Here is a 13700-nt window from a genome sequence, read left to right on the forward strand (position 1 = left end):
ACTAGTACTAAAATACAAAAATTTATATAGCAAATATGCACATCATACATGAGCAAATTTTCCATCTATGCCTTGGATTCTGTAATGTTATTCCTAGATGTGAATACTTCAAAGATGGTAGCTGCTGATATCACAGAATAAGACTGCCTATTTATTGAGCACCTACTATATTAATATGTCATGGATATTTCCTCAACCACTGACAACAATCCTGAAAGATGGATGTTACTCTAGTTCCTCATATAAGGAAACAGACAGAATTAAGTGATTTGCCCAATACAAAAATTAAATGAAAGAGCCAGAAAAGCTCAGCACTTTACTCAAAGTGCACTTTTATTCTTTCCACTCCACCTCATTTCCTCTTAAAAGATGTGTCCAAGGGGCAGCCCAGGTGGCTCAGCAGTTTAGCGCCCCCTTCGGCCCAGGGCATGATCCTGGGGACCTGGGATCAAGTCCCACATCAGGCTCCCTGCATGGAGCCTGCTTCTCCCTCTGCCTCTGTCTGTGCCTCTTTCTCTCTCTGTGTTTCTCATGAATAAATAAATAAAAATCTTAAAAAAAAAAAAACAAAAAAAGATGTGCCCAAAGATATCCTTAGTAGAGGGCAGACTACTGAAGCAGTTTTAAGGATATGAACAAAATACCACAGAAATCACAAAAATGCAGACACAATTCAACTATAAACACTACCATTTGTTTAATATTCATTACAGACCAAGTGCTTTGTGGGCATTACTTATAATCCTTGTAAAAAAAAAAACACTATAAAGGAAGTATCTTTATCTCTCGTCAAGGTATAGAAATTGAGATCTGGCTTACCAAGGTCATGCAATTGCTAACTAGTAAAACTCAGACTAAAACACAGGTCTTCCTTAACTCCACAAGCATGGTTTTTTTTACCATAAGTGAGCACTAGTTGGAGGGTAATAGAAATAAATATTCTAAAAATTAGATTGCAGCAATGATTTTCTGACTCTGTAAACATGCTAAAATTTATTGAATTGTATATATTAGGTGGGTGAATTTTATGTATATAAATTATATCTCAACAAAGTTATTAAATTTATAGTTTTCTCTTTATAACTATACTTTCTTTCACAACCTTGTAAAGTTTTACTTACCATCAATTTTTTTTCTCAATATGCACCTAGTTAAAATCATATTTTCAAAAATTCTCATTTTAAGCACCTGTCAAAGGAAAAATTTCTCCCTGGACTTTCCCCTTCCCTCCCATTCGGATCTGAGATCACTTATTCTTTAGGATATGAAGAAAGACATGGGTGGTTTCTTGTACAGTCAATTATATATACCTTCAATTATACACTACCTTCCCAATATACTACGTACCTTATATACTACCTTCAATTATATACTACTCTACAGTCCTACTCCCAGGTATCCAACCTCATTCACACATACACAAAAGGGGGGAGAGAATATATGTCAACAAAGAGATATATACAAAAATGTTTATAGCAGCTTTATCCATAGTAACCAAAGCTAAAAACAATTCAAATATCTGATGAATGGATGAACAATCTGTAGTACATTCCATACAATGAAATACTACTCAGTTATAACAAGGAATAATCTTCTAATACGGATAACAGCATGGATATCAAAGACCTTTCTACAAAGGGAAAGAAACCAGGTACAAAAGAAAACAAAATGAATCCATGGTGAAAGAAATCCGAAAAGTACTTGCCTGGAGGATTGGAGGGAGTTTAATTGGGAAGGGACACAAGTGAACATAGGATGATCAATATTTTGTCATGATAGGGTACAATAATTGCACACTTAGCTGTACACTTAAATATGGTGAATTTTATATCTCAAATTATAAATTGTAAATGTCAAGTTATAAATTATATCTCCGTAAATGTACCTAATAAGCATGCATGCATACCAACACATATACAAGGGGAAGAAAAATCTAGTAGGCTTGATTTCCAAAGAAAGTGTTAAAAACCTTGTTTCACCATTTTAACATCTAATAATCCAGTTACAGACCTCAGTTCTCTTGCTTCCAATTCAGATATCTAAGGATCTACTTGACATTTACTTTGTTCTCAGTGGAAAACAGAGAGCTAATCAATCATTCTGTTACAAGAGCCCTTTCTTTACTTAAAAATTCATTTAAATAACTAGCTAAACTATGACATCCCGGAAAGTAAAAACTAGTTATATATCCCTGTATCTGCATGTATGCCTGATACCTGATAAGTGCCAAATATATTACAGACAAATCATTTAATCAACTCAAAAAATTCAGTGAATTTCACTGTATGTAAGTGGTGTGCTGCAACTAGCTGATACTAGCTTGTATAAGAGCCACTTTGGGATGCCTGGGTGGCTCAGCGGTTGAGCTTCTGCCTTCGGTTCAGGGCGTGATCCTGGGGTCCTGGGATCCAGTCCCACGTGGGGCTCCCTGCAGGGAGCCTGCTTCTCCCGCTGCCTGTGTCTCTGCCTCTGTGTGTCTCTCATGAATAAATAAATAAAATCTTAAAAAAAAAAAAAGACCCACTTCTGCACATGTCTTCCCAACTCCATGTTCAACTCCCACTGGCAGCTTGAAATCAGTCATTAATGGAAGTACTCTGTGATATCGTAATTTGTAAGAAATCTATATATTTGATCTTTGACCCTGTTTCTGGCATGAAGATCCTAAGATCTTAGAATTTCCTAAGATCTTAGAATTTCCTAAGTGATGAGAGGAGTAAAGTGTCTTGTTATGTTAATGAGACGACTTTTTGAAAGCTCCTAAGGATGGGGACTGGCTGCCTGTGGAGTCAACTATGGGATTAGAGGGTTGGAACTTTCCATCCTACACCCCTGATTTCCAGAGAGGGGAAAAGTACTGGAAGTGGAATCAATCACCATTGGCCAATGACTTAATCAACCATGCCTGTGAAATGAGGCCTCCATTCAAACCCAAAAGGAGAAAGCTTCCAGATTGTTGAATAATAGAGATGCAGTAAGAGTGGCATTCAGAGAGAGAGACAGCATGGAAGCTCTGAGCCCTCTCCCCATACCTTGCCCTATGCATCTCTTACATCTGGCTATTCCTGAGTCATATCTTTATATATTAAACCAGTAATCTTGTAAGTAAAATGTTTCTCTTAATTCTGAGAGCTACTCTAGCAAATTAACTGCACCAAAAGAGAGGGTTTTGGGACACTCTAATTTTTAGCCAGTTTGTCAGAAGCACAAGTGATTACCTGGGCTTGCAATGGGCATGTAAAGTGGTAGGGCAGTATGTGATTGAGCCTTTAACCTGCGAGATCTGATGCTATCTCTGGGTAGACAATGTCAGAACTTAGTTGAATGGTAGGACATCCTGCTGCTATCAGAGCACTGCTTATTCTGTAGGGGAACCATTGGAACTGGAGATCAGAATTCTTCTATTTACTTCACAGAAATGGGCAAATGCTATAAATCAGGGCTTTTTTTTTTTTTTTTTAAGAGGCAGTTTACCAGCATACCATTAATCACATCTCAAATTTAAAAAAGAAAGAGAAGAAGAGGGAGGAGAAGCAGAAGGAGAAGAAGAAGCAGCAGCAGCAGCAGCAGCAGCAAGCCTAAAGGCTCCACAGAGTCCAAGCAGTTATCCCAACTGCTCTCCACCTACCATATGAAGTATCCCTCTTCTTTTATACTCCATTCAAACTCCTTGTCTTTAGTGAACGCTCAGTTACCAACTCAAACTCACTGAGATGTCCTCTTGCTATGTCCACCCTGGAACTATTAAATGTCTTATACTCTAAGATGTCGTCAGTTACAAAAAGCACAATTTCTATAAAATCAGATTTTCAGAGAAAAATAAATCATTTAAATTAAACAATATAAAATAAATCAAAAGCTTCTAACATTTGGAAAATTATCTTAATATCAGGAATGCCAAAATATGAGGGGGAAATGCTTCTGAAAAACAAGAGACTATATCACTTTATTATTAATTATCTATAGCTTTCTCTAAGCATTTAATTTTTAAAATCATAGACTAATTGAGCGAGAATGAACTTTACAATTTATTCCAACTCTCTCTTTCAAGAGAAACTCCAACTTTCTCTTACCAAGCCCAAGAGATGTTAAGATTTTGAGGTTACAGCATAGTAGGGGGATTAGAATAGGGACTTCATTCTTGGCCTCCTGATTTTATCATCATTGCCTTCTCACTGCTCAAGCAGACAGGAGTTCCAATCCAGCTGCAGCCCTTACCAAACTACAACCTGCATAGCCTTTCTATGAAAGCTCAGTTTCTTTGTGTATAAAATAGGTAATAATCATACCTACCCTGTGGTTTGTTTTGAAGTAGACAATATCCTCCATGAAAAGCACAAGAGATCATGGCTGGTACTACTAAAGATGTGTACATCTTCTCTATCCAACTGGATAATGAAATTTTTTTAAGTAGGCTCCTCCCTTAACATGGAGTCCAACTCTGGATTGAGCTCACAACCCTGAGATCAAGACCTGAGCTGAGATCAAGAGTCAGATACTTAACCAACTGAGCCACCCAGCCACTGCAGATTATGAACTTTTTTATGTATACTTATTTGCAGCATGGTCTATAGAGGTCAAAAAACTGGAAGCAAGATAAGTGTTTATTAATCTGGAAAACAGTAAATAAATTATGGTCAATCCACACTGTGAATATTAAGCAGCCATTAACAAGAATAAATTAGAGCACTTTTCCAGACAGTTCTCTATGCCTTTTCACACATTTCCATTCTGGGTCATTTTTCAGTGCAGAAACAAGAAAGTATAAACTCTCCATTCCTGATACCCCTCTCCTAAAATTCTTAGGTGCCTTCGTCTACATTTTCCCATCTTTATTATATACTATAGCCCAAACTAAATTGAGGCACACGATTAAGTGAAAATCTAGGCATGGAAAAATATCTGCTACTGGCTCTGTGTGATCCTTGAAACTCTGAGTAACTTGGATTATGAACTTATTGAGAGTGAAAGCCAAGACGTGCAAAAGAATAACTTTCACTTGATAGGAACTCAAACGTATTGTTCAAATGGTTAAAGCTGCCCCTAAATCTGATCATTTATCAGATATCATTTTTATCATTTATTTGATCATTTATTCAACAAACATTAGTTGAAGGCATACTGTGTGTCAAGCCCTGTATTTGACTCTAAAGAGCAGAGCTGCAGTCACAGAGCTCTTTGCCAGGTTTCATATAAAGTGTCATGACATGAACAAAAGGGAAAAACAGTAGCCCCACACTTGTATGGCAGACTCCTGGCATCAAGCCTTAACATTACCCAGAAGAGCTGCATAAAGCAGAAATGCAATTCCATGCTAGAAGAACAAAATAGCTACTAATGAACACAGTGTTATCTTTAAAACACTTCGGAAACCGCCTTTCCAATTTGGCAACATACAGTTCTTTATTCCACAATGGCATTTAAATTAACTTCCATTTTACCTCTTTTCTCTACCAGGGCAACTCCGGATATTCATCAGAAAACAAAATTAATGTTAGGGCCAATTTTCTAATATTTCCCTTTCCTTAATAGTTTCTGGAAATGGCAGTAACTAAGCATCATCTGATGAAACATCAAATAATTTCTCTTATAGTTTAAAGCTCTAAGTCCAAACACTAGTTCACTTAATCTATTTACTAATATATAGTATAAAGTACTAAAGATAGTTTATTCCAAAAAATTACTACCACCTATTCAGATCTGAAAACATGTAACTTTCCTGTGACTGCTTTCTTCCTGGCCAACATAAGATACTTGCTATTTAATCCATACAGGACCTTCCCAATAAAGGAAATTCAGGAATTAATTTCCATAGAATTGATTCTACTTGGGTGCCATTTCACTCCAGTGTAACGGGAACCTGACCGGTTCCTGGAAAAATCTTTGTCCTTTTGAATATAAACCCATTTGTTCATTTTCAAACATACTGAAACAAGTGTCTAGCAGTACTTAAACTATGACTATAGATTTTGAAGATTTTACCATATCCATTTGGGTCCAGTCAGAAAAAAGATACTCAGAGACTACACGTAACTTTGACAGAACTTTCAAGCTATAACTAATCACAGTTGGGCTTCTAGTACTCAAAAAACACATTTCATAGATAAAAATAATAAGTAAAAACTCTATATTAAAAATAAATATCTTTAAACGTCTAATAGAAAGTAGATAATATCAAATTAACCTTAAAAATTATATCACGGATAGAAGGTAACATAAAAATTCAAGCCGTTTTCACAAATTTAGGTTGTTGACTCAGGATGAAAATGAAAAACAGAAATTAAATGTCCCTATTCCAGATACTTTTATTGTTCCAGCATTAATCCAAAATCAATCCAGCATTCACATTGGGAGATCCAAGAGTAGAGTTTTGTGATCAAGAGCCCAGTCAATACATACAGGGACAGGTTACTTCAGATCTGATTAGATTATTAGTAACCTTGATCTCAGAAGGGTAGCCTTTACTAAGTTTGGAGGTATTGTGGCAAGGCTAAACATTTCTTTTTTTTTTCAGAGATTTTATTTATTTATTCATGAGAGATACAGAGAGAGGAAGAGACACAGGCAGAGAGAAGCAGGCTCCTCACAGGGAGTCTGTTGCAGGACTCGATCCTGGGACCAGTATCATGCCCTGAGCCAAGGGCAGACGCTCAACCGCTGAGCCACCCAGGTGTCCCAAGGCTAAACATTTCAATTAAAAAGTGTTAACTCATAAATTTCTTACATAAAAGTGTCAGGTAGCTCACTGGTCTCATCAATTTCAAATATTTAGTTTATTCAAAAATGTAAAAATGCCACTTATATGGGCTAGAATTTCACATGATCTCCAATTGGGATTATACTGATCTAGAATTTCAGTAACATAGTCTACAAAAATATACAAACATAAGTTACTTATTGGAAATCAAGCTAAGAACAACCACTGAGAGTCCAGAACAATTATATTCTTTTCAATTACCAAAATACTCTTCTAGAATCAGGCAGGCTCACTTGTTTCATAAACACTGTAAAAGGGAGGAAAAATTTGAAATACTGAATAAAGGAAAACCACAGTCCTAATGTAACCACTGCCACAAAAAAGCAAACAAATTCAGAATCCACAGTGTTTCCTTGGATTCCAAAACATACCACTGGTCTTTATATTGTCTGAAGGACATTGAGCCACATTCTCTGCTGTGGAACCTAACACATCGCTGTGCAGGTTACGAAACAGATATTTATTTATGCTTTAACAGAAAGAATTCTGAGAACCATCATAAATGGTTCATCATAAATAAACATTTATTTAACTACAGTCCAGATTCGCAGCTCACTTCTTCATCCTCCACTGATTTGAGAACTTAGAGGAAATCAGCCCCGGAGATATTAGTAGCTGGGGAGAAGATACTCAGTAGATTCCTTCAGTTTTTGTTTCAGAGTGGTGATTTTAATTTTACATACACTTTCAGTAGTGAAAATCTGCTTCCTTAAACATGTACCTGATTGAGCCCAGGTCAGCAGATTATAAGGATGCCAGAACTGCTAAGGCAGCAATCCATGTCTACTCAGACTGTCCCCCTCTAGTTTTCCTACTGTAGCCTTACCAGAGGTGGTCTACCCTCTTGGAATAAGGCCGGGCTATAACCCTAGCGTGACTCCCAACCGTCCTTTTAATAGAAAGTGGTCTCTTCCTAAATCAGACAAGCCACACTCATTCTCAACAAGCAAAATCAAAAGTCAGAATCAAGGTAGCCATAAAAACCACCAATTAACTTCGCCAAGAGGTAAGAGTCCTCTTTTGAAGACTTCTCTTGGACTCCCTGAGGATTCTGACAACCAAAGAAAGACATGATAAGGGCTAGATTTGTATGTTTCCAGCGCAATTCTACGTAATTTGAAATTTAAGTAAACTATTGCTTTCAAGGCTACTCGAACATACCTCATTTTTTTAAAGGTAGTATTTCTTATTTTTCAAGAATAGATCATTCACACACGTTGTTTTTTTTTTTAAAGGTCCCAAAAGGTACATGAAAGTAAGTCTCCCTTTCACTCTTCCACCCCCCCCCACCCCCGCGCAGGTGCCTCCCCAAGAACTACTGCGTCTTGAGGCCCTTCCCGTCGACCTTCTATGAACGTACAAACATACGCAAGTGTTTTAAACCAATTATCCCCTATTATACACTCAGTGGCAGCTGCAAAATTGCTGCTGAACGCCTCTGGGCGTAAAGGGGGCAATCAGCTCGGGCGTGCGGGGTGGAAGGGACGGAGATTTATCTTGAAGCTGTGGTTTCGCACACCGCGCGCCCGGCTGTCCCTCGGTGGCAGCTCTCCGCGGGGGAGGGCGTGAGACCCAGCACGAGCCACCCCCGGGGCTGCCTCTGTCCGTCCTGGCCTGCCTTTCACCTACGTCCCAATCTTTACGTAGATTTTGTATTCTTCCTGGAACAAGTGAAGTACCTCGACTCACCTTAAAAAAAAAAAAAAAAAGCCTGATTCTGAAGGTAACTTTCAGCACCGGGTGACCTCGTCCCCGCCAACCTGCAGCCTGCTTCCGCCGCGTCCCGGGAAGGGACCAGGAGCCAGGGATGGGAGCCCCGAGGGGCGACGGCGCCCCGAGCCCCGCGCCGCGCTTTCCTACACACGAATGTTCCCGAGCAGAAGCCCCAAGTCCTCGGGCGCCCTCGCTCCTCCCTCGGGATGCTCGAGCGGCTCCCGCCCCAGCCCCGGGCCGCAGCCCCAGCCCCGCGCGGCCGGACCCCCACGACCCGCAGAGATCGGGGTCCCCCCGCTCGCCCTCCCGGTGCCCCGCGGCGCCCCCAGGAAGGCGGGAGCCCAGGCAGCCCCCGGCGCCCCGCGGCCCCCGCCCTGCAGCCCGTGCGGGAAGCCACAGGTAGGGGGGCGGGGCGGCGCTCACCTGCGCACAAGGGGCGCCCTGGGCGCCGGCGGGAGACCCGGTGGCGGAGGAGGCCATGTTGCGAGCTGCTGCCGCCGCCGCCGCTCCTCCAGGAACTCCGGTCCCCCCTCCCCGCCCCGCTCCTCCTGCCCCCAAACGCGGGACTTCTGGGGGAAAAGTTCGGCTGCGGCTCGGCCTGGCCCGGCCCGGCGCGGCCCCGCGGCGCCCGCCCCGCGGCTGTCTCCTCCCCCTGCTGGGCCGGCCGCGGCCGCCAGGTGCCCGCCCGGGCCCGGGCGCGGGGGAGGGGGGGTCGGGCCAGGTGGGGAGGCGCGGCCCGGCGCGAGCGGGAGGGCGGCCTCACCTGGGCGGCAGGGGCGCGGGGGGGAGGGGCTCGGGCCAGGTGGGGAGGCCCGGCTGGCGCGGGAGGACGGCCTCACCTGGGCGGCGGGGGGGGGGGGGGGAGGGGCTCCGGCCAGGTGGGGAGGCCCGGCGGGCGCGGGAGGGACGGCCTCACCTGGGCGGCAGGGGGCGGGGTGGGGGGGGCTCGGGCCAGGTGGGGAGGCCCGGCGGGCGCTGGAGGACGGCCTCACCTGGGCGGCAGGGGCGCGGGGGGGAGGGGCTCCGGCCAGGTGGGGAGGCCCGGCGGGCGCGGGAGGACGGCCTCACCTGGGCGGCAGGGGGCGGGGGGGGGGGGGTGGGGGGGACTCGGGCCAGGTGGGGAGGCCCGGCGGAGGCCCGGCGAGCGTGCCCAGGCGGGCGCGGGAGGGAGGCCTCACCTGGGCAGCAGGGGCGCGGGGGCAGCCCTGGGGAGAGACCGAGGGCGAGTCCCGGGTCCCGCGGGCGTCCGAACACAGTGCCCGTAGTCGCCTCCATCATGAGAACAAAATAAGAATATTCTCCGTTTGTTTGGCTAATTGAACTATTCAAGTTCAAGTGAATAAAGCCATCGAGCACTATGGCTTTGGCCTCTGTGCTAGTACGAACCCACGGCTTCAACCCCACAGAAGCAGTGTCTGCCCGGCGGAGAGCCTCCCAGCGCGGCCCCAGCAGCGCGCACACTGCCTCGCACACCCCCGGCTACTTGTCCAATTAAGAAACAAACCCCCAGGGCCGTCCGGGATGTGAGGCAGGCGCTGAGCGTGATCTAGCAGGGAAATAGGGGACAGGACCTCTGAGCGTCCTTGTTCCTAGGAGCTTAAAGAGCAAGGCTTGCGGAGCTCCCGTCCTGGACCGGGCTGAGGGACAGAAGGATTCAGGACCCGACCCCATCCGACCCCCCCCCCCCCCCGGAGCATTTATTATTCGGATCAGAAGTGAAGCAGGACAACCACCACCCCTCCTATAAGTCTCCCAAAGGGAGAGCCTCTCCCTGGAGTCGGGGGAGACTCCTTCAGTCTGCATCAGCAGGGCCAGAGCTTTGAAGGACAGCGAGTCACATCGGCCAGAAAGTTACTTCCTTTTCAGTTCTCTTTTGGGTTCTTCTGACTACTGCAGGAAGAAAGTATTCTGATAAACTCTCTATTTATCAAAGAGCGGGCCCCTGGCTCAAAGCCCTAGGTAAGCACTGGTACCTAACTAGAATTTATAGCATTGTTTTATTGTCATTGTTCAGTTTCATTGTTTATTGTTACTGTTACTTTCTATTTATGGCAAGTGAAAGTGTTTTCTATTTATGGTAGAGTTTCCTTTTTAAGCAAGTATATGTAAGGGGTTTTTTGCTTGTTTTGTTTTGTTTTTAGATTTTATTTATTTATTCAGGAGAGACACAGAGAGGCAGAGACATAGGTAGAGGGAGAAGCAGGTTCCTGGCAGGGAGCCCTATGTGGGACTCCATCCTGGGACTTCAGGATCATGCCCTGGGCTGAAGGCAGGCACTAAATCACTTGAGCTACCCAGGGGCCCCTATATGTAACTCTTTAAAAATTATATAAATATAGTAATAATTCAGATGGGACTGAGATAAAGCAAAATTCTAGAGGTAGGTAAGGAATAACTGAAATATACAACAGTATTTTCATCAATGAATGACAACAAAATGCAGGAATGAGTCTTTAACAGAAAGTAGTGTCTTAGGTGTGCCTCTGATTTAACACCTAACTCACTTCCTCTGTAACACACATAAAGTTGAAATAACATTTACTGGCATCAGCTCTGTGTTGGGCTCTGTGCTAAGCATCTTCATATTATCACGTTTAGTCCTCCTAAAATCTTTGCAAGACAGGCAATACAATCAGTAAGTTGAATCTCAGAAACATTATTTTGGACAAGGTCACAAACCAATAGAACATGAATGACTATTTGAAGTTTGAGCATCCCCAACTTGAGTTTTGAAAACCACTTCAGTATTTAACATATCCACACACACATAAAATTTGAAATTTTATATCAAATTCAACATCTCCAAGAGATCCACACGTGCTCCAAAAAGTTTAAGAGCCACTGTTATCATTACTTACAAGACAAGACACTCCCATATCTTGGGTTATAAGGTCCGTGGAGGCAAATGCTCTGTCTTCTTATGTCTTTACTATACCCAGCCTGGTGCTTTATCCCCTCAGGAATTGGTTGAGCTCAATCAAATTTGGGAAGCACACGATTCAGGCTACAAGAATGGGGTGAAGGTGGCTTGGGAAGAGCATTGCTTTAGTCAATCCTGAACACGCATGGAAATTTTACAAGCCAGCTCCCTGGCACCCATATAGCCATAAAAGTCATCTTAAACAAATGGCAAGCAGCCAACCAGGTAGCCAAAGGAGGCAGGAAGGTGCAAAAGCCTGGCTGGAAGTTAGCACAAGAAGCAGTACCTGGGAGATGATTCCAGAAAGTGGTGCTTTCCTACAGAGCTATTCCAGGGCCATCTACTTCTGAGATGCACTTGTATTCAGGTTGAAGACACTTCTCCTCCAGATGCAGCTTACAGCACACTGAAAAAGCTGACTACAAGAAGTGACTGGGAGTCTGGCAGCACTCTCCTACCTTTAAAAACTAAAATTAAACCCAAATCTTTCCGTACCGCCCATTACCTCCTCTAACTTTGGCCTTCTGCTCTCTGTCCCTCCCTTCACAGCCGAGTGTCTTAAAAGGATGGTGGTCCCTTGCACACTCCTCTGTTCAGTCACTCTCTGCCCCTCCTCAGCTACTGAAACTGCTCTTCTCAAATCACAGTTAACATCTCATTGGCCATGGCCATTGTGGAGTTGTCCAGACCTTATCTCAGTTGACCTCCCTAGGGCACTTAATGTGGTCCCCGGTTTCCTTTCCTTCCCCTTAAGTAGTTTCTTGAATTCTGACTCCAGGCTTCCTTACTTCTGAAACCAGGCACTGTCTGTAATCTCATCCACAGTGAGGCTTCAGCTATCACCTAACAACTCCCAAATCCAACTAAGATCATTTCCCTGAGCCCCAAACTCATACTTTGTCAGGTCTAAAAGGGAACGCCAAGCAACAAAGACCTGGAAGCCAGGAGAGGGGGCTGGGAGGTTCTGGAGGCAGGGAGGCTCTGGACCTCCTCCCTCCCAGTCCAATCAGATATCAGAAATGGGGTCCTAACTAATTCCTTAAAATCACTCTAAATCGTCTCCTCTTATCCATCCCTGCCTTTGCCCCTCTACTTGCTACAAGTTATTGAGCAACTACTATGCGCCAACCATGCCAACTTGCATTTTCTCATCATCTCACTAGACAACGACAGTCACCTGAATTTTGTGTAGGGCATCAGTTCTGCCATCCAATATTATAGTTTTTCTATAATTTCAAATCTGTTCACATGACTACACACTGTTAAAATCTTGTAAGAGCATTCTTCATGCTTCAGAGTAAAGGTTAGATGTAGTGAGGTCCCTGACCACTGCCTCTACCTGAACTCAGCTGTTCTCCACCAGCACCTCCATCCCCTTGCCCTTCTCCGTCTCTGTCTCAGGCACACTATACACATGGCCATCCTGAATTATCTGCAGTTCCCCCCAAACACCAAGTCCATTGTCTTTCTACAGGCTGTCCCCACTGCCTAGAAAACCCTTACCACCATCTGGTAGGGGTTTACCACCAGTCCTCTGCCTCCTCTATGGGGTTAATTCTTATTCATCCAGCAAGACTCCATTCGGATAACACATCTTTAAGGAACTCTTTCCTGATAACTTTTTCTTTTTCTTTTTTTTTTTTTTAAGATTTTATTTATTTATTCATGAGAGACACGAGAGGCAGAGACATAGGCAGAGGGAAAAGCAGTCTCCCTGTGGGGATCCCGATGTGGGACTCTATCCCAGGACCCCAGGAACATGGCCTGAGCTGAAGGCAGATGCTCAACCACTGAGCCACATAGGCACCCCGCCCCTGACAACTTTTCAATTAAAATGTGGTTCAGGGTCTCCTGGCTGGCTCAGTTGGTAGAGCTCACAACTCCTGATCGTGGAGTCTTGTGTTTGAGCCCCCACGCTGGGCATAGAGATTACTTTAAAAAATATAAGATGAAATAAAATTATTAAGAATGTAGGGGATCCCTGGGTGGCTCAGCGGTTTCGCACCTGCCTTTGGCCCAGGGTGCCATCCTGGAGTCCCGGGATCGAGTCCCGCGTCGGGCTCCCGGCATGGAGCCTGCTTCTCCCTCTCCTCTGCCTGTGTCTCTGCCTCTCTCTCTCTATGTCTATCATAAATAAATAAAAATAAATTTAAAAAAAAGAATGTAGTTCATCACCCTTTCTTTGTTTTTCCAAAAGATCTTGCAGTGTAACTGTAGTTATTTTAAAGACTATTTATAGTCTTCATTCCATTTAGTGTGAATAGTCACATGTTTTAATTACAGGGTACTACCCCAGACCCTTTCATGGGT

At 43.9% G+C, this 13700-nt stretch overlaps 1 protein-coding gene across 1 annotated transcript in view; it reads right to left on the reverse strand.

The window, feature by feature from the left end:
- Nucleotides 1–9101, reverse strand: part of ANK3 (ankyrin 3) — a 673376-nt gene extending 664275 nt beyond the window's left edge. The window contains exon 1 of the mRNA XM_049108953.1: nucleotides 8894–9101. Within this exon, the coding sequence (XP_048964910.1) occupies nucleotides 8894–8950 (57 nt within the window). The 5' untranslated portion in view covers nucleotides 8951–9101. The remainder of the gene's footprint in view (nucleotides 1–8893) is intronic.
- Nucleotides 9102–13700: the final 4599 nt, after the last annotated feature.

This window comes from Canis lupus, chromosome 4 (genome assembly GCF_003254725.2).
Source record: "Canis lupus dingo isolate Sandy chromosome 4, ASM325472v2, whole genome shotgun sequence".
In the NCBI taxonomy this organism is placed as follows: domain Eukaryota; kingdom Metazoa; phylum Chordata; class Mammalia; order Carnivora; family Canidae; genus Canis; species Canis lupus.